At 45.5% G+C, this 21,010-nt stretch overlaps 1 protein-coding gene across 1 annotated transcript; it reads right to left on the minus strand.

Moving 5' to 3' along the window:
* Nucleotides 1-7,721: 7,721 nt before the first annotated feature.
* On the minus strand, nt 7,722-12,486 carry LYSET (lysosomal enzyme trafficking factor). The gene is made up of 2 exons (XM_072116411.1): nt 12,239-12,486; nt 7,722-8,458 (listed from the first exon to the last, which is right to left on the minus strand). Exon 2 carries the CDS (start codon nt 8,440-8,442, stop codon nt 8,047-8,049), a length of 396 nt encoding a protein of 131 aa, XP_071972512.1. The 5' UTR covers nt 8,443-8,458; nt 12,239-12,486; the 3' UTR covers nt 7,722-8,046.
* Nucleotides 12,487-21,010: the final 8,524 nt, after the last annotated feature.

The raw sequence follows: 21,010 nt of genomic DNA on the forward strand, positions 1-21,010 counted from the left end.
TTGTTACTGACGCGGTGATACTATATATGTGGGGTTTGTGTTATGATTTACTTTTTTTTGAGTTATATGTCTCTTTATATGTTTTGGGGCTTTTGGGCATTTTTAGTGATTTATTACTTTATTTTCTTATTGAATAACTTTTTTTTTTTTTACTTTTTCACTTTTATACCATGGGACATGAACAAGCAATCATCTGATACTCATGTATTGCAGGGTATTAGCACTGTCAGCCTATGCACATTGGACCCCAAAGTTTTTTTTTTTAGTTCCACTTTAAATCCTCAAAAAGCTTTCTTGTTCAAGTACCATAATGCGGGGGAAGGGAGTGAGGAGAATAGCCACAAGTTTCATATTAATAAATCCATTTGCATCCTCAGTAACGTTAAACCCTTAACAACTGCCATATGGCTATATACATTCTATTCGCATATTCCCTGTGCAGAAAGGATATTTATAAACCTCATCGCTGTGACCTATTTCAATTGACTATATATCCTGAACCCTGGCACTCACTAACACCCACCCCCTCCTCATCCAATATCCACTCTTAAAGGACATCTACAACCAGGATGAAGGATTTTTGTCCAAGCACAGTGACATACTGGTGTGTGCAGGATCCAGGATCCGCTCTTCTTTAAGCTACTTCTGCCCTTGTTTTTAAAGGAAACCTACCACTAAGGATCTACCAATAAAGGTGGTAGGTGCTTGTAATGTATGTAAGGATAGCCCTTTTTAGGACTAGTCCTTTAGTCCCCACAATCTTTCATCAGGGTAATATGAAAGTTTTCTAAAGAGGCTACTGGGGCTTGGAGTATCCGGAACTGAGGCTACATGGCGCAGATACTCCACGCCCCAGTAGCCTCTTTGAACCTTATACCTACGAAGAGCTGCACGCACTCGTCCGCGAAGCAAAAGTTCTGTGCATGTACAGAACGCAGCGTGGCAGCTGTGTGATCTCAACTCCGAAACCGGAACTACTGTGCTTGCGCAGAACTCCAGTTTTGTGGACGAGTGCACACAGCTACGAGCTGAAGATATCTGGGTAGCAGGTTCAAACAGGCTACTGGGGCGTGGAGAAGTCGTGCCTTGTAGCCTCAGCTCCATCTACTCCATGCCCAGTAGCCCCTTTTGAAAATTTGCATATTACCCTGAATAAAGATTGGCAAAGATAGAGGGGAGTAAAGGATTAGCCCTAAAATATGTACCTTAATAGGTAGATCCATAGGCATCTACCGCCTGGATAAAAGACTGTATACAAATGGAACTGAGGGGCTCCAGGTGCCATAGGTGTTAATGGTCCCGAGCCCCTCAGGTTCATTTGCATTATATTAAAAGCCTTTATTTGTAAATACCAGGGTACAAGAGGCTAAAGGAAGAGCAGATCCTGCCAGAGATGGCACACACCAGCATGTATGTTTTCCTGGTTTACAATCACCGATCCTGGTGGTAGATGTCCTTTAAATTTGTACTAAAAAAAAAAAAAAAAATCTATGTACAGCTTTCTATTTCCGATTGTAACTTTAAAGGGAATCTACCACTCGGATGTAAACCAAATACACTTACTTGTGGTGCTGAAATCCTGGACTCCGGGACATAGCTTGAATAATCCTGAAATCTGTGGACATCTTGCAGGTGGCCCAGCGCTCTTTCAGCTGCTAATTATGCACGCCTACTGCATGCTAACATACCCACCCACACATATCCAGTCATGTCACCTGCCTCTCGGGAAGTTTCTTGAGTGCATATGTGCATCCCTGCTCGCAGACACGAGACTTCCCGAGAGCCTTGATCATGATGAAGGCTGAATAGCTGAAACACGTCGATCTGTAGAATTTAGTTTGTATCTTCATGTACTGGATCTCCTGTTTATGGATATGTTTGTGTCCCATTGTTCCTCGGGTTAGTTTTGTGCACTGGAACAGTCGATTTAAGTGGCGCTGAGCTGTTATACACATTGTTTGGATCGGTCACAGAGGGGTTAATGTGAGGCTGGGTTTACACTGCATATTTAGCTGTATTGAATAGTTGATAAAAACACATTGGGGAATATAATATGGCTTATTAGCCTAATTCTGATGTACACAATGACAATCAGGAACTTCAGCCTTTTTTATTATTACTATGAGGCAAAAATAATAATTTTATTTTTTTGCCGCTCATATAGTACCGCTGTGTGCCAAATACATTTTGTTTGTGCGCCACATCTATTTCGGCACAGAAACTGACAGCTAGTTGGAAATACAACAGTCATGTTTTACAACACAGGTAATAAACTCCTCCATTGTTGATTGACCTTTCCTTCTGTTCCAGTGCTGGCTCTTCTTTTTCTGTTGTCATACAATGTGCTGTTAATCATCAGACAACCCAACAGCAGCTGCTACCAGACTTTTGGTACTGGCCTGGATTCTCAGGGCGCGTTCACACGTTGCGTTTTCATTGCGTTTTCATTGCGTTTGAAACGCATTACAACAGCTGATGAGAGGTAATTTGCCTAGTTACATTACCGTCTACGTTTGTTAACACAATGTTAATGCATGTGTTAACATCGCGTTTACAATGCGTTTTGAAAACAAATGTTAACAATGATGTAATTAGGCAAATCACCTCTCCTCAGCTGGTGTATATGCATTTCAAACGCAGGTCAAAACGCAACATGTGAACACGCCCTCAGGGTGCAGGCAGTCACACAGGGCGTTTAACGCATGAGCTTCAAAACGCACTGCAACAGCTGAAGAGAAACTTGCCTAATTGCTGGGGTCTAAGGGTGATGGCACACATGCCGCTTTGTCTGCGTTTGCAAACGCAGACCAAGCCGCACCCACCAGGGCAGGCCCCGGCCCGATTGCATCGGCGTTTCTTTGGTAACACCTGCGATCGGGAACGAGCCGCCGGTGTTTTGCGTTAATTTAATCCAAAACACCGGCGGCTCGTTCCCAATTGCTGCCGTTTCCATAGAAACGCCGATGCAATCGGGCCGTGGCCCGCCCGCGGCTTGGTCTGCGTTTCCGTTTACAAATGCAGCCAAGATGGCAGTCTGCCATCACCCTAAAGAGTTAATCAGAGCTGCTGGGTCTAATTAGACCCAGTACAGCTTTGATCAGCACGACCAGTGACAGGTGGTGGTTTTGCCCTGTGGGTGCGGTCACACATCGCGTTTACCGCATGCGTTAAAAAACGCATTGGAATAGCTGGAGAGTGATTTGCCTAATTAAACACCTCTTAACACTTGTGTTTACAAAACGCATGCGTTAACCGCGATGTTAACGCATGCGTTAACAATGCGTTAACAACCGCATGCGTTAACCGCGATGTTAACGCGTGCGTTAACGGTTGTGTTTTGTAAACACAGGTGTTAGCAGCTGTTTAATTAGGCAAATCACTCTCCAGCTATTGCAATGCGTTTTTAAACGCATGCGGTAAACGCGACGTGTGACAGCACCCTGAAACTGAGGCATCTATTGGCACACGTGGTGTTTTGAACCCATTTCTAAGCAGTCCGTTTTTTGAAAACACATGCAGTTTTTGACTGTTTCCAATTATCCTAATTAAGATAATTGGGAAATTAACTGAATTTTTTAAAAAGCATGCATTTTTTTTAACGGACTGCTTAAAAATGGGCTTAAAAAAAAAGCATGCGTTTTTGTCAGTTTTTCCCAATTATCCTGATTAAAAACGGATGCGTTTTTTTAACGTACTAAAACTGCATGTCTAAAATAAGGGTGATGGCACACGTAGCGTTTTGAACCCGTTTTTGGTCAGTTTTTAAGCAGTTTTTTTTTTAAATGCATCCGTTTTTGACCTGTTTTAATTAAGATAATTGGTCAAACCTGTCAAAAACAGATGCGTTTTCAAAAAAACACGTGGTTTTTGACGGACTGCTTAAAAACGGCCCAAAAACGCGTTCAAAACGCCACGTATGCCATCACCCTAGTAGATGCCTTAGTTACAGGGGAAAACTTGTTAAAATAAGAATAAAGTAAAATAATGGGAAAAGAAGTGAGAATGTCCCCCAGGGATCTTTTATAACCTCATGGGGGACATGTAAAGTAAAAACACACAAAAAAATATTCATAAAAATACATTGAAATTTGCCCACATAATAAAAATTTATCTCCTGATACATTACAAAAAGCATTGGGGGACATTTACTATGGTGTTTCCGCCAGTTTTGTGGCGCTCTCACCACATGTTCTGGTCTCAGACCTATTTATTAGCTGTTGGGGACAGAAAAAATGACTTTTTCCGTCTGCTCCGACTCTTCTCCGAAAAGGGGCGTGGCTTTGGCGGAGTGGAAACTCAGACACAATTAATATGTGTTACAGCCATTTTTGGACGCTGTAAACTGGCGGAAAGTAGACCAAAAGAAATTTGGTCTAGCAGGGACACAAAAGAGGGCTATTGCACCTTCGCCTGTTCTCCGACTGATGGACACATTTCTGGTGCTCAGGACAGATTTTGGTCCCAGGGACAGAAAATGGTCTTGGCGCCAGAAATTTATCTGCACAGCTCCACAATATTAAATGTGCATCTTCTTTCCGAGAGCAGGTCGGTAACAAAGCCAATGCAGACACCGACACTTTATGTAAATGTCCCCCATTGTCTCTTACGAAAAGAAGCTAAAAATGCCCGGTCACTAGAGCCTTTTCAGGCCGCATCACTTAGGGTGAAGACACACTTGGCGTTTTTAGGCCGTTTTCAGTTAGTGCGTTTTCAGATCGTTAAAAACGCATGCGTTTTTGACCAGTTTGGATTAAGATAATTGGTCAAACCTGTCAAAAATGCATGTGTTTTTTAACGCATGCGTTTTTAACGATCTGAAAACGCACTAACTAAAAACGGCCTAAAAACGCCATGTATCTCTTCACCCTAAGGCCGGCGCCACACAGGGCGCTTTGTCTGCGCTTGCAAACGCAGACAAAGTCGCGCCCACCGGGGCGGGCCTCGGCCCGATTGCATCGGCGTTTCTATGGAAACGCCTGCGATCGGGAACGAGCCGCCGGTGTTTCGCGTTAAATTAACACAAAACACCGGCGGCTCGTTCCCGATCGCAGGCGTTTCCATAGAAACGCCGATGCAATCGGGCCGAGGCCCGCCCCGGTGGGCGCGACTTTGTCTGCGTTTGCAAGCGCAGACAAAGCGCCCTGTGTGGCGCCGGCCTCAGGGTTTAACATTTGCACTTACAAAACACAAATATTAACAGCTGTTTAATTAGGCAAAGCTCTTCAGTTGCAGTGCATTTTATAACGCATGCGTTAATCACAATGTGTGACTGCGCCCTCAGGCTGCGTTCACACTTAGCGTCTATATTGTGTCTTGAAACGCAATACAACAGCTGAAGAGAGGAGAATTGACCGATTACATTGCTGTTTACATTGTGTTTTGTAAATGCAAATGTTAACACACTGGGGGAAATTTACTACCCACGACCCATTTATTAGTGGTCAGCGGCAGGAAAATGTGATTTTATGCCTCCTCCGGCTCTAAAAAAAAAAAAAAAAAGTCCATGAAGTAATAACCAGATGGACAAAGTTGGGTCCATCCTCTGGCTGTGATTGCAGTGGCCATTGCCGCAGCTCTTCAGCAGCCGGCTCAGCAAATTCTCTCACTGCTTCGCACATTGGTGTCTCTCGGGACAGAAATATTATCTGCTTAGCACCACAAAATTAAATATGTATCTCATTACCAGCAGCTAGTCAGAAACCAAACTGGCGGAGTTAACAACACTTTATATAAATGTCCCCCATTGTGTTAGCATCACGTTCTGTAAAGTGTTAACTGCAATCAGCTGTTGTATTGCATTTCAAAATACAATGTAAACGCCACATGTAAACACAGCTTCAGTTATTGTGAGTTAAAAGCAGGTGTCAGATTTGGTTCACAATAACTGATGCAAAAAAGCAGATGAAATAATCAAGATCAAATTACATGGACAATCCTCATAAGGGTGATGGCAGCCGTTGAGTTTCTAAGGAAACGCCGATGCGATCGGGAACCAGCCACCGGTGTTTTGCGTTAATTTAATGCAAAACACTGGCAACTCGTTCCCGATCGCATGCGTTTCCATAGAAACGCCAATGCGATCAGGCCACTGCTTGGTCTGCATTTGCGTTTACAACAGAACGTGTGCCATCACCCTGAGGGTGAAGACACACATGGCGTTTTTGGGCCGTTTTTACTAAGTGCGTTTTCAGATAGTTAAAAACGCATGCGTTTTTGTCCGTTTTTCATTGCGCAATTTCGGAAAAACGGACAAAAACGCATGCGTTTTCAAAAAACGCATGCGTTTTTAAAAAACGCACGCGTTTTTTAACGCATGCGTTTTTAACGATCTGAAAACGCACTTAGTAAAAACGGCCCAAAAACGCCATGTGTGTCTTCACCCTAAGGGTGAGTTCTCATGTGGTGTTAACACATGCATTTTTAGACGCATCACAACAGCTGAGAAGAGATTTGCCTAATTACATTGCTGTCCACAACGCGTTTACAAAAATGTATTTGTTATCACAGCGTTAACATACGCATGCGTCTTCTCAGCTGTTGTATTGCATTTAAAAATGCATGTTAAAGCCATGCGTGGAAGCGCCTTAGGCTGGTGCCACACACGGGAACGCAAAACACCGGCAGCTTAGAAACGCTAAGGGTGAAGACACCCGTGGCGTTTTTAGGCCGTTTTTGGTCCGTTTTTAGTTAGTGCGTTTTCACATAGTTAAAAACGCATGCGTTAAAAAACGCATCCGTTTTTTGAAAACGCATGCGGTTTTGTCTGGTTTTCCGAAATTGCGCAATAAAAATAAAAACTGATGCGTTTTTTTTAACGATGTGAAAACGCACTAACTTAAAACGGCCTAACAACGCCACGTGTGTCTTCACCCTTGGGGCTCGGGGAAATGCTGCGCTGCCTTTCAAAGCGATTTCATTAGCGTTTCCAGTGAAATGCATGCGATTGTTTACTGATCGCATTCGTTTCACCGCAAACACAAATGTGTTCGGCAGAGGCACGCCCCTTTTGCGCTAGCGCTACGTGTGACTGCACCCTTAAACTTTACACTTACATCAGACAGCAAATATAGGAAACCCATGTTGGAACCATAGAATTACTAAATCAGGAAGCGGTCTTCTCTACAGATACTTTTACTGTGTCTTGCAGTGGCCGTCTGCTGCTTGTCCTAGTCATGGTGCAGTCACATATTTGATGTGATGCGTTTTTCAGGGCGTGGTCAAACTGTGCGTTTCGGTTGCGTTTTCATTGCGTTTTAAAACGCATTACAACAGATGACATTATATTACTATCAACATTTGTAAACACAAATGTTAACAGTAATGTAATTAGGCAAAACGCAATGAAAACGCAACCAAAACGTACCGTGTGACCGCGCCATCAATGCAGAAATACATGCACTTTTACATTTTTGTAAAAGCATTTTTCTTCATTGCTAGAAGTGTAAGCTGCTGTGGTAACACTTTTCACAGCTGCTTACACTTCCAGCAATAAAAGGAAACCAGTTTTCTAACAGGCCAAATGCAGAGTAACATGTGACATGTTTAAAAATGCTTTGCAAACACCACGTGTCACTCTGTCCTCCAGCAATATCTATAGGAAGTAATCTAGACCCGACATTCTCAGACCTCGCAATTTTAATCACTTCTTATGTTTTTTTTTTTCAAGTTGATAGCGCAATAAACCTAAGTTAAAAAAATGAGCAGAGACCTGGACAATCTAATGGAATAGAAAATCAGTTTACATTGTAACAATCAGTCACCATCATTCCCATAAATATAAAATATTGGGGTTCATTTTGAAGCTTTCCTTCACGCACCAAAGGTGTTAAAGATACAGCTAGCAGAGAAAAGTGATAAAGATGATAAAGGCATCAATTCCTCCCATCATTATCACTGTGAAATAAAGTTCAAGTGATGCTGCTCGGCTTTTACCCGAGTGATTTAGCTGCCAAAGGGTTACACTGCTCACCAATAGAAAGGGCTAAGAAAAAGACAGAGGCACTGTAGTTGTCAGCTTGCTGCGGCACCATTGCAAGTTCCAGAAGCTCAAGTGTCAATCAACTGCAATCTACTGATCTGATTGGAGGCTTTGATAAAAGACTGGTGACGGTTGCAGAGGACGGCCAGGCAAATGGGTATAATACAGTAGCCAACTGTCCGGGGGTCAGCTCTGGTGCAGGAATAGAGGAAAAGGAAAAGCTGGAAGTAGGGGAGAAGGAAAAGGGCGGCCCAGAGCCAAAATGGCAGAGACAGCAGACGTGCCTTCAGGGAGTGTATCCATGATGCTCCCTCCTCAAGGTCTTGCTGTTTGGGTTGCACGTGCTCCAGTGCCAGTCTGTTGTAAGTCTCGTTGATTTCAAAGACGTAATAGAATGCAGCCATGCTCACAAAAAGATAGAGGCCCACTCCGATCCATCCCATCCTCTGCCGAAAATTCATCATTCTCCATGCTCCGCACCTAAATGAACAGAGACAGGTTAGAAGAGACATCCGAGGGCTGCTCCATTCCTATGTGTGCGGAGCTTTAAGGCATCAACTGGGATGAGAAAAGCTTTCTTCCAGAAATGGCACCAAACTTGTATCCAGTGGAGTTGCAGCCCCAACCTATCCTCTTCTGATATAGGTCTGAGTTGTAATACCACACAAAACCTGGACACAAATGAGGCAGTGTTTCTTGTGAAAAATCAGTGTAAACACATTCACAATCTCTGCTTGCCATTAGTGAATAACAAGGGGGTAAAAAGCTTAGAGACCTTACATTTCTCACAGCTTTAGAATAATAATAATAATAATAATAATAATAATCTATATTTACATAGCGCCATCATATTCTGGAGCACTTTACAAATCATAGAACTCCATGGAGACATACTGTGATTTCATGTGATCAGATACATACACGGAGTATGTTTTCATAGTATCATAGTATATAAGGCTGGAAGGAGACGCAAGTCCATCAAGTCCAACCTTTAAGAATTAAATAAATGTTTTATCCCCGTAACCCGTGATATTTTTTCTCTCCAGAAAGGTATCCAGGCCTCTCTTGAACATGTACATAGAGTCCGCCATAACAACCTCCTGCGGCAGAGAGTTCCACAGTCTCACTGCTCTTACAGTAAAGAACCTTTGTCTATGGTGATGGTAAAATCACCTCTCCTCTAGGCGTAGAGGATGCCCCCTTGTCCTGGTCACAGGCTGAGGTATAAAAAGATCTTTGGAGAGATCCTTGTACTGTCCGTTCAGGTATTTGTACATTGTAATGAGGTCTCCCCTCAGTCGTCTTTTTTCTAAACTGAATAATCCCAAATTTTTTAATCTGTCAGTGTATTCAAGTTCCCCCATTCCCCTAATAATCCTGGTTGCTCTCCTCTGCACCCGTTCCAGCTCTACTATATCCTTTTTATACACTGGTGCCCAAAACTGTACACAATATTCCATGTGTGGTCTGACCAGGGATTTGTATAAGGGCAAAATTATGTCCTTATCATGAGAATCTATTCCTCTCTTGATACATCCCATTATTTTAATTGCTTTAGCAGCAGCCGCCTGGCTCTGGTCACTAAAATTAAGTTTACCATCCACCAATACCCCCAAGTCCTTTTCAGCTTCAGTTTTACTAAGTAATTGACCGTTTAGAACATAATTATACTTTTTGTTTCCATGGCCCAAGTGCATAACTTTACATTTATCTACATTAAACCTCATCAACCATTTCTCTGCCCACTCCTCAAGCTTCCACAAATCCCTCTGTAATGCTAAACTATCGACCTCAGTATTTATTACTTTACACAGCTTAGTATCATCTGCAAATATTGAAACTTGACTGTGTAAACCCACTACAAGGTCATTAATAAAAATATTAAAAATAAGTGGCCCAAATACTGACCCCTGTGGCACTCCACTGGTAACATCAACCCAATCTGAGAATGTGCCATTAATGACCACCCTCTGTTTTCTATCACTAAGCCAATTACTTACCCAAATACACAGATTTTCTCCTATTCCCAGCAGTCTCATTTTATATACCAACCTTTTATGTGGCACGGTGTCAAATGCCTTTGAAAAGTCCAGATATACAACATCCACAGCGTCCCCCAGATCCAGTCTTGAACTTACCTCCTCGTAGAAACCAATCAGATTAGTCTGACAGGAGCGATCTCTCATAAACCCATGCTGACGCTGGGTTATAAGGTTGTGCACAGTGAGATACTCCAGGATAGCATCTCTAATAAACCCCTCAAATATTTTCCCCACCACAGCAGTTAGACTCATGGATCTGTAGTTTCCAGGATCGCTATTTGATCCTTTTTTGTATATTGGTACCACATTTGCTATACGCCAGTCCTGTGGAACATAACCAGTCCTCAGTGAATCTTCAAATATTAAAAATAACGGTTTGTCTATCACCGTACATAATTCATGCAGAACCCGGGGGTGTATGCCATCTGGCCCAGGTGATTTATCTATCTTAGTGGTTGCGAGGCGGCGCCGTACCTCTTCCTGGGTTAAACTGTTGACATTATAAAAAGAATTAACATTATTCCTCATTGTGTCTTTACATTTTGTAATAGTAAGGAGGCATAAGGCATGGGAAAGTTGAACACGCCCCTGTAATGACAGGAAACTTTTTAGCTATAGGAAATGTGGTGAACGGTTCCCTTTAAGCAAAGAAAACCACAATTAACAGAACTGTCACAAAACAGGATGTATTCATCATGCAAACCATCTTATGATTTCTCAGTGTAACAGCTGATACTAGCAGCTAGGTGTCAGCATATAATGCCATCATGTCCAATAAATGAACACCATGTAACCCCCTCACCTAAGTGCAGGTCACTTCAGGCTGGAAAAAACCTCACCTACCGACAGTGAGACTTCTTCCCCAAAAGCAATTCCCTTTAAAGGGGTTGGTACAACTTTTTAAATTAGCCCCTATCCACAGCATTAGATAGGGGCTAATTTACTCCTAATGCTATCCACAGCATTAGGAGGGAACAGCTTCTGGGACTCCAACCAAACACAAGAATACAAATCGGGCAGCAGACTGAGCATGTGTGGAGGGTACACCAGTGAGTCTCTAGTGTGTATCAGATACATGTCCTGGGCCTGAAGAGAGAGGTGTATCAGATAGGTGCCAATGGTGTCTTAAGACTGTCCAGTAGGTGCCACAGATGGGCGGAGAGCGCCAGAGGTGTACGCGCCACAGATGGGCGGAGAGCGCCAGAGGTGTACGCGCCACAGATGGGCGGAGAACGCCAGAGGTGTACGCGCCACAGATGGGCGGAGAGCGCCAGAGGTGTACGCGCCACAGATGGGCGGAGAGCGCCAGAGGTGTACGCGCCACAGATGGGCGGAGAGCGCCAGAGGTGTACGCGCCACAGATGGGCGGAGAGCGCCAGAGGTGTACGCGCCACAGATGGGCGGAGAGCGCCAGAGGTGTACGCGCCACAGATGGGCGGAGAGCGCCAGAGGTGTACGCGCCACAGATGGGCGGAGAGCGCCAGAGGTGTACGCGCCACAGATGGGCGGAGAGCGCCAGAGGTGTACGCGCCACAGATGGGCGGAGAGCGCCAGAGGTGTACGCGCCACAGATGGGCGGAGAGTGCCAGAGGTGTACGCGCCACAGATTGAGAGCCCCAGAGGTATACGCGCCACAGATCTGTGGAAAGCGCCAGAGGTGCGGAGAGCGCCAGAGGTCTACGCGCCACAAATCTGTGGAGAGCGCCAGAGGTGTACGCGCCACAGATCTGTGGAGAGCTCCAGAGGTGTACGCGCCACAGATCTGTGGAGAGCTCCAGAGGTGTACGCGCCACAGATCTGTGGAGAGCTCCAGAGGTGTACGCGCCACAGATCTGTGGAGAGCTCCAGAGGTGTACGCGCCACAGATCTGTGGAGAGCTCCAGAGGTGTACGCGCCACAGATCTGTGGAGAGCTCCAGAGGTGTACGCGCCACAGATCTGTGGAGAGCTCCAGAGGTGTACGCGCCACAGATCTGTGGAGAGCACCAGAGGTGTACGCGCCACAGATCTGTGGAGAGCGCCAGAGGTATACGCGCCACAGATCTGTGGAGAGCGCCAGAGGTGTGTATGTGCCACAGATTTGTGGAGACTGTTAGATACAGTCTACAGATGGCTGGAGAGCGCCAGGCATATGCTACAGATCTCTAGAGTTCCCCCAGTTGAGGTCTTTGCTGTCTCAACCGCATATGCATATAAAGCAGATGTCCGCCATCTCATACCTGTTTCCGGGGAGAGATCTCCTGCAGCTTCGGTATCACCCGCTCCACTTCCCTCTCATCTCTGCAATGACTGACGCTTCGCAGACCGGAAATGACTACCCATACCGCTGAGAGATCCGCAGCAGCGGCGGCGGCCATCTTTACTGCGGGCAGAACCTTCCCACTTCCAGACTAGTCTAAGAATATATTATCCCTTACGTTTCCAGAGTCCCCTTCCCCCCTCCTTAGGACACATATGAAAACTCACTACACCGAAAATGTACGTAAAACAAACGCCAAAGAGAGCTTTGACTACGTCACTATCATCTGATCAGAGATCACATGATCAACGGCCTGATATGTGGCCACGTGATTAACTCTGCTCAGCTCAGGAAAAACTAGCTCACTGTTTATGACGCCATCTACCAGAGAAACAGGAAATATAAGCTAGCCTCACTTACAACTTGCTCTTCTCACATCTAGACTTAGTTTTATTTTTTATAACCTCTTTCTCCTAAAAATAAACATTACAATATGCTAATGAGTCTGAGGGGCAGCGAACATAAACAGAGTCAAATGGCTGCCAGGGGTATATTAATGAGATGACGGATTGTGTAGGGGCTATGGTGATGTCCCCCAGAGCCCTTCAGGTTTATTAGCATATTTTAAAAGTTCATTTTTAGGAACACAAGGCTGTCAAAAGAAATCTGAGACCAGATTGAGACTTATATTTCACTGTTTCTGACAGTAGATTCCCTTTTAACCCTTTCCTCACAGGGTAGACTTCTATGGCCACGGATATATTAGATACACCCTCTTTTCTAGGAGCCATTGCACCTAGAATCTCCTCTTTCATATAAATCTAAAATTGTGTTTCTAGGTGCCTGGGATACAATTTTGGATGCGATTTTTATGTATAAAACATTACTTCTGAATGCACTTTAACAGTTAATATCTCCGATTTCTTAGTATCTAGAAACGCAATCCTTGATACCTATGAAAGAGGAGATTACACATGAATAAAGTGAGATTCTAAGAGCTTCTCACAGTAAATCATGACTTTATCTGTTCCAAAATTCTGATAAGGAATAATGTGAACTAATGTTCACTGTATTAACCCTCATACGCACAGAAAAATCTGAAAGCACACTAGTTCTGTGCAACCCAGAACATGTCTAAAAAGTTATATGTAAGGCCCGTTCCACACTTGCAAGTGTGATGCGATGAACTCGCATCACACTCGCAACGCATGCTGCCGGGAACTCACGGCCCGAACGCTGCACCGCGGGAGTGAACTGACATGCTGAGTTCACTCCCGCGGTGCAGCGTTCGGGCCGTGCGTTCCCGGCAGCATGCTTTGCGAGTGTGATGCGAGTTCATCGCATCACACTCGCAAGTGTGGAACGGGCCTAACACAAAAAACACACATACATTCCCGAATAACGTTTTTATTTCACAACATCCCTCCATTATTTAGGGCATTCATACCTGTGAAAGTTTCTGTTATTGCGTTGCTAATACAATGGCGCACATATTACACATGTAAAAGTGACCTTTCTAAGCTCCTCAGCTTGATATATTTGGGTTACCGTTGTGTAAGGGAGTGTAAGATAATGGGGCTTATTTTCTTAGGGTCCACGGACCACACTTCAGTTGGATATTTTCCGACGTTTTTGGTATTTGCGCCACTGGGACAGGGATTTAGAAGGGGATTTTGGTGCATGCAATTGGATTTTGGTACAGCGGAGCCGGCTGTCAAGCTACACAAATTGGGGGCGGGCCGATGGACGATCGCGGCGGACCTGATCAGGGAAGCGACACATTCAGGAAATAGGACGCATAATCTTATTGAATCGTGGCCCAGTGCATTGTCGTCAGACAATTCACTTTCAGGAAATCCTCTGGACCGGGTAAATAAATGTGCCCCAATATATTTGTGTGAAACTCAGTTACATTTTCAGCAAAAATTGTTTGGCGCACCCCATGGATTGAATGTTCCCTTTGCTGCATATTTCGGTGAATATACACATATGGTGTATGTAGGAACTACTTATATTTTACTGTTTTTAGGAAAGTACTGTATATATTCTTTGTATAATAGTCTGGATTTGTACATAATTTAATGGAAATTTAGAATTTTCCTGAAAGTTTTGCATTATATCACTGTTTGCTGCAAAGTTGCATGAAGGTGTTTGTGTCTATAAATAAAAAAGATAAAAAAAAGACAAAAATTTGTCTATACATGATAGGCTGTGCTTTCTAAAAAACAACTATTTTGACAGAATAGGAGTTTTTTTACTAAGTGCATATTTTTAAACACATTTGTGGATTGCTACCAAAACTTGCATGGTTTTTGTTTTAGCATTTTTGGGAGTGTAAATTCTTGCTGATGTTACGTGTTGTGGTATGTCACAAAGCTGCATGATGGTGGTATAGGCGTATATAGGTTTGAGGAGTGACTTAACTTTTCAATCTGTTTAATTGCTATTTTGCACAGGCTGTAATTGTTTTCAAATTTCTAGATTTAAAGATTATTTTTGGCTATTTTAGTTTTAGTAATTTTATGATGATTTATGCTTGAAAACATATGACTAGGAGGTATTTATGTACTCAACACATGTTCATCTATTACATTTAGGAGGTTTGAAGGAAATTATTTTCAGTTTAAAGCACATTTGTTATGAATTTTTTAATACAAGTTTACACTTTTAATCAATTTTACATGACAGTGCCTAAGTTTATAAACTCCTTAATGCAATACAAAGTGTTTGCTTTCAAAAAATATATGGTTTGTTGGAGTTTAATATAATTCTTTATGCTGTAATTTTGGTCTTATTTGTACATGTCAAAATTGTAAAGCTACTAGGAAATCTATCCTCACAGTTTCACTTGGTAAAGTGTCAGGCTTCTGGGGTAGTGAACCCTCTGGACCACTGCGGACGATGAAACAAGCCAACACCTGGGACCAGAATGTAAGTAGCACCCGATTTTCACCAGAGCCCACCGCAAAGCTGGTTGGACTTGCTGCAGCGTGGTACCACCAGGTAGTTTCACAGGTGCGATGTGTCCGCGGTGGCAGCCAAGGTGAGGTACAGAGTCAAGTCAAGGCAAGCTGGTGGTCGGGGACAGGCTGGTGGTCAAGACAGGCGGCAAAGGTTCAGGGTCAGAGACAGAGCAGAAGGTCAGGGCTGGCAGCAAAGGAGCGTAAACGGGAATAGGTCCAGGGTCACAATGGGGAATCCAATCACAGGCACAAGACAAAGCTTTTTTGACAGCATAGAGCACGAAGATCCGGCGGGGAATGCTGGGAGAGGCCAGCTTTTGACAGAATCCTGGAAGTGAAATTTACAGGCGCGCATGGCCTAAGAGACGCGTAGGCGCACTGGGAAGTCGGGACAGAGAGGGGCACGCTTGTAGAGCTGAGCCAGGGCCACATCTGTCATGAGGAGGATGTGGCGCGATTGTGAGTGGGCTGTCATTTCTTCCACGTTACATGACATGTAGACGATTTTTCATTGGCTATTCATTGTTATATCCTGTCTATCCACCCGGTTAGCGCTACCCCCAGGTGAAGGCTACATTACCCCGGCTACATTGGTGCATATATCAAATATGGGTGTTTGTTAGATACTTATACTACCAGGTCAACACAATAGGGTCCTGTATATTGCATATAGATAATAAGTTTGTTATTCACTGGGACGCCAACCATTTTGTTATCTGATCATTACATATCTACCTTTCTTGTATCTATGAATATATTTGGTCTGCATCCAATGTAGCAACCTATTTGTAGGGATAACTAACTGTCTGCTTCAGACTGTTTCACTTCTAATGGTTTTTACTAAATTGTTATAATAAAAGTGATATTTTATTAAGTTTGCACAAGATTCCACTTATGTCTTTATCCTGTGGTTTTATGTACTCTTTGCCTTTGAAAAAGAAGTTTTAAAAATAATTAAATGAAACAGAAGTGGCACTGGTGCCAGAGTATTGTGACTTTGGGTAGCAGGCGGCTGTGAGATATTCAGACAGTTGGGTGACATCACCTGTTGGGAGAAGCACTACAGTAGGAAGGAGGCGTGCTAGAAGATGTCACTGGCTATCGGTAAGGAGAATGGGGGTGGGGGCAAGGCTGCCTGATGCAGATATCGGGATCCAGGCACAGTGACTGAGCTAATCTTCTTATATTTGTTATCCATTTCCTGCTTCCTTCTAAAATCAAATCTTAAAATTATGCTAATGAGCCCGAGGGGCTGCCCACGGCCCCTTCAGGAAATTTAAAGGGCCAGTGCACCGCTATTTGGTGCACTGGCTGATCACTTCCCCTTTAAAAACCTTACACTCTTGCCGGATCTTTGTGCCTCACAGCCTTAGAGAAAGCTCTGTTGCGATTTGCCTGCGTTCCAGTGTCTCCTGCGTTCCAGTGTCTCCTGCGTTCCTGACTCCCACCGTGTTCCTGTGTTACCTGAGACCCTCCGTGTTCCTGTGTACCAGTGTTCCTCCGTGTTGCTGTCCTGTGTGCTGTGTTCCCGCACCCTTCTGCTTGGACCTCCTGTTGCTGAACCCGGACTGGACTCTGACGTTGCATCTCTGCCTCCTGCCCTGACATTGTGCCTGGACTTTGACCACGGATTGTCTGCCGTCTCTGTACCTCAACCTTGGCCGCCACTGCAGACAAGTCACGCCTGAGGAACGACCTGGTGGTACCACGCCGCAGTTTGTCTAACCCGCCTTGCGGCGGGCTCTAGTGAAAACCGGGTACCACTTAGACTCCGGTCCCAGGTAGTGGCTTGAGTAATCGTCTGCAGTGGTCCAGAGGATCCACATCTGCTAGCCTGACAGTAAGATCCGGCCATGGATCCTGCCGAGGTTCCGTCTCCCAGCAAGCCAGACCTCGCTACCATAGTGATCCACCAGTCTTGGCAGATTGCTGCACAGCGTGATCAGCTGGAGCAAGTCACCGCCATGCTACAACAACTGTTAGCTAACCAGCAACAGGTTCCTGAGGCTGTTGTCCATGCCCAGCAAGTACGACGGCGATCCCAAGATGTGCAGGAGCTTTATTACTCAGTGCTCCCTGCACATAGAACTTATGCCGAGCCAATTCTTTACGGAGCGATCCAAGGTGGCATTTATAATCAGCCTTTTCTCCGGGAAAGCCTTGGCCTGGGCTACTCCTCGGGATAGGAACGACCCAGTTACAGCATCTCTGGCAGCCTTATTGTCCGAATTCCGGTCCGTATTTGAAGAACTGGCTTGGGCCTCTTTTGCTGAGTCTGCCTTAGTGAATTTGCGTCAGGGGAATTCCTTTGTGGGAGAATATGCGGTCCAGTTCCGTACCTTAGCGTCGGAACTTTCCTGGAACGACTCGGCGTTGTCTGCAGCTTTTAAGAAGGGTTTATCCTCTCAAGTCAAGGACGCTCTGGCCGCTCGTGACATGCCATCTTCCCTGAGTGGTCTAATCTCCCTTGCCACCCCGATTGATTTGCGCTTCAGGGAGCGTGCCGAAGAGTCACGTTTTCAGCAACTTCCAGTTCGTCCACGACGCCTTCCTCGTCTAGCTCCAGCTTTTCAAAGACCCTTCCAGCCACCAGTTGTACCACCTGCAGAGGAGTCTATGGAGGTGGACAGAGCCAAATTGTCACTGCAGGAGCGTATCAGAAGACGCCAGGGTCACCTCTGTCTCTATTGCGGCAGTCCTGAGCATTTCCTTGCGACTTGTCCTATCCGACCCCAACGTCCGGGAAACGCCAGAACCTAGGGTTCTTGGGAGAAGCGTCCCTAGGTGTAAACAGTGCTTCTCCACGTCTGTTGATTCCAGTGCTTCTCAGCGTTGGCTCCAGTAACCAGACCCAGGTCTCAGCTTTTTTGGACTCCGGCTCCGCTTGGAATTTCATGGATGCTGCATTGGTTTCCCAGTACCACATTCCAGTGGTTCTTCTTGACAAACCACTGGTTATTTCTTCGGTTAATGGACAAATTCTCTCGGACCCAGTAAGGTACCGCACTGAGCCGATAACCATGCAAGTCGGTGCTCTGCATAAGGAGAGTCTGTCCTTCCTGGTTCTGCCACGCTCTACCTCGCCCCTCCTGCTAGGTATTCCATTGCAGTTGCATTCGCCAGTCCTTAATTGGAGGACGGGGGAGGTTCTACATTGGGGTCCAGACTGCCATTCTCATTGCTTGGATGCTCCTCACCCTGTGCCTCTCATGCTAACTTCCATGGTTGCCAAGTCTCTGAAGGACCTTCCAGTTTGCTATCGAGACTTCCCGACGTTTTCTCAGAGAAGCAAGCAGAGGTTCTGCCTCCAAATCGCCCCTATGACTGTCCCATTGATTTGCTGCCGGGTACGCCTCCTCCACGAGGTCGGGTTTACCCGTTATCTGTGCCTGAGACTGAAGCCATGTCCGCTTACATAAAGGAAAATCTGCAAAAGGGGTTCATCCGTAAGTCTTCTTCCCCCGCTGGAGCTGGATTTTTCTTTGTCTCTAAGAAGGATCTTTCCCTCCGACCCTGCATACACTACTGCGGTCTCAACAAAGTTACGGTGAAGAACCGCTATCCTTTGCCTCTCATCACCGAACTCTTTGATCGTGTGCCAAAGTGTTTACCATGCTGGATCTGCGAGGAGCATATAACCTCATCCGAATTCGGGAGGGTGACGAGTGGAAGACAGCTTTCAATACTCATGACTGGCATTTTGAGTATTTGGTAATGCCTTTTAGTCTCTGCAATGCTCCAGCGGTATTCCAGGAGTTTGTTAATGATATTTTTAGAGACCTGCTCTACTCCTGTGTTATAGTCTACTTGGACGACATTTTGGTGTTTTCTTCAGATCTTCACTCTCACCAAAACCACGTCCGGCAGGTTCTCAGACGCTTAAGGACTAATCATTTATACGCCAAACTCGAGAAGTGTCAATTTCACCAGAGCAGTCTTCCGTTTCTGGGATACGTCATTTCTGGCAATGGAGTCCAGATGGATTCTTCTAAATTGGCAGCCATGCTTCAGTGGCCTCGCCCAGTGGGACTGCGTGCCGTTCAGAGATTTCTGGGCTTCACCAATTACTAAAGACAGTTTATTCCCCACTTCTCTTCACTTGTGGCTCCTATTGTGGCATTGACTAAGAAGAATGCCAATCCTAGACAATGGTCTCCTGCTGCTGAGGAAGCCTTTACTAAGCTAAAATCTGCCTTTGCCTCTGCGCCAGTACTTACAAGACCAGATACGGAGAAACCTTTTCAGTTGGAGGTTGATGCTTCATCCGTTGGTGCTGGTGCAGTTCTTACCCAGAAAGGGCCCAAAGGTCGTACCCTCACCTGCGGGTTCTTCTCGAAGACATTCTCTCCTGCCGATAAGAAATATTCTATTGGAGATCGGGAACTGCTGGCCATGAAGCTGGCTTTGGAGGAGTGGCGCTACCTTTTGGAGAGGGCTCGTCACCCGGTTCATATTTATACTGACCACAAAAACCTCCTGTACCTCCAGACTGCTCAGCGACTGAATCCTCGTCAAGCCCGTTGGTCCCTTTTCTTCTCCCGATTTGATTTCTTAATCCATTTCTGTCCTGCGGAGAAGAACGTTAAGGTCGATGCTCTCTCCCGTGCTTCGGATGTGGTTGGAGAAGACCCTGTGCCCAGTCATATTGTTCCTCCGGAACATCTGGTCCTTGCAGCTCCAGTGGACCTTCGGCAGCTTCCACCAGGCAAGACGTACGTCAGACCTGCCCTTCGAAAGAGGATCCTGACATGGGGACATTGCTCTCGTGTGGCTGGACCCCCTGGGGTGCAGCGTTCCATAGCCCTTATTTCCTGTTACTATTGGTGGCCAGATCTGGCCAAAGATGTGCAGGATTTTGTGGGTTCCTGCATCTCCTGTGCCCGAAACAAGTCATCACGACTCAAACCTGCCGGTCTCCTGATGCCGTTGCTGATACCCTGCCGCCCGTGGACTCATGTGGCCATGGACTTTGTCACAGACCTTCCATCGTCCTCGGGGAATACTGTCATCTGGGTGGTAACCGACCGGTTCTCGAAATTGTCCCATTTTGTCTCCTTGCCAGGTTTGCCATCTGCTCCGCATCTTGCCAGCCTGTTCTTCTCCCTCATCTTTCGGCTGCATGGACTCCCATTGCACATTGTTTCGGACCGTGGGGTCCAGTTTGTCTCCCGCTTCTGGCGATCCCTGTGTAACCATCTCCAGGTGAAATTGGACTTCTCGTCTGCATGTCATCCGCAGTCGAATGGACAGGTAGAGAGAGTCAATAAAACTCTAGGCTGCTACCTTCGGCATTTCGTCTCGGTCCGCCAAGATGACTGGTCTGCCTTGTTGCCATGGGTGGAGCTCTCATACAATTCCCTGGACTCTGAAACTTCTGGTTCTACTCCCTTCTTCATTGTTTATGGACAACATCCTCGTCCTCCTCTTCCTCTGCCTGTGTCCACGGAGGTTCCTGCTGTTGATGGTACGTGTTGGTACGTGATCTAAAGACCATTTGGGAGCAGACTCGCCTTTCGTTGATGCAGGCTTCCGCCCGTACCAAGCTCCAAGCGGATAAGAAACGCTGGCCACCTCCTGTTTTTTCTCCTGGGGACAAGGCCTGGTTGTAAGCTAGATAAATCCGGTTAAAGATTCCTGCATACAAGCTTGGTCCACGGTTCTTGGGTCCTTTCGAGGTTATATCTCGCATAAATCCAGTGTCTTACAAGCTGTGCCTTCCTTCCACCATGCGCATCCCGAACTCCTTCCATGTCTCTCTACTCAAGCCTGTTATTCTGAACCGCTTCTCC

Source organism: Engystomops pustulosus, chromosome 7 (genome assembly GCF_040894005.1).
Source record: "Engystomops pustulosus chromosome 7, aEngPut4.maternal, whole genome shotgun sequence".
Lineage (NCBI taxonomy): Eukaryota > Metazoa > Chordata > Amphibia > Anura > Leptodactylidae > Engystomops > Engystomops pustulosus.

Coding starts and splice junctions, on each gene's coding strand:
- LYSET (XM_072116411.1), bottom strand. CDS start 8,442: ATGATGAATTTTCGGCAGAGGATGGGATGGATCGGAGTGGGCCTCTAT.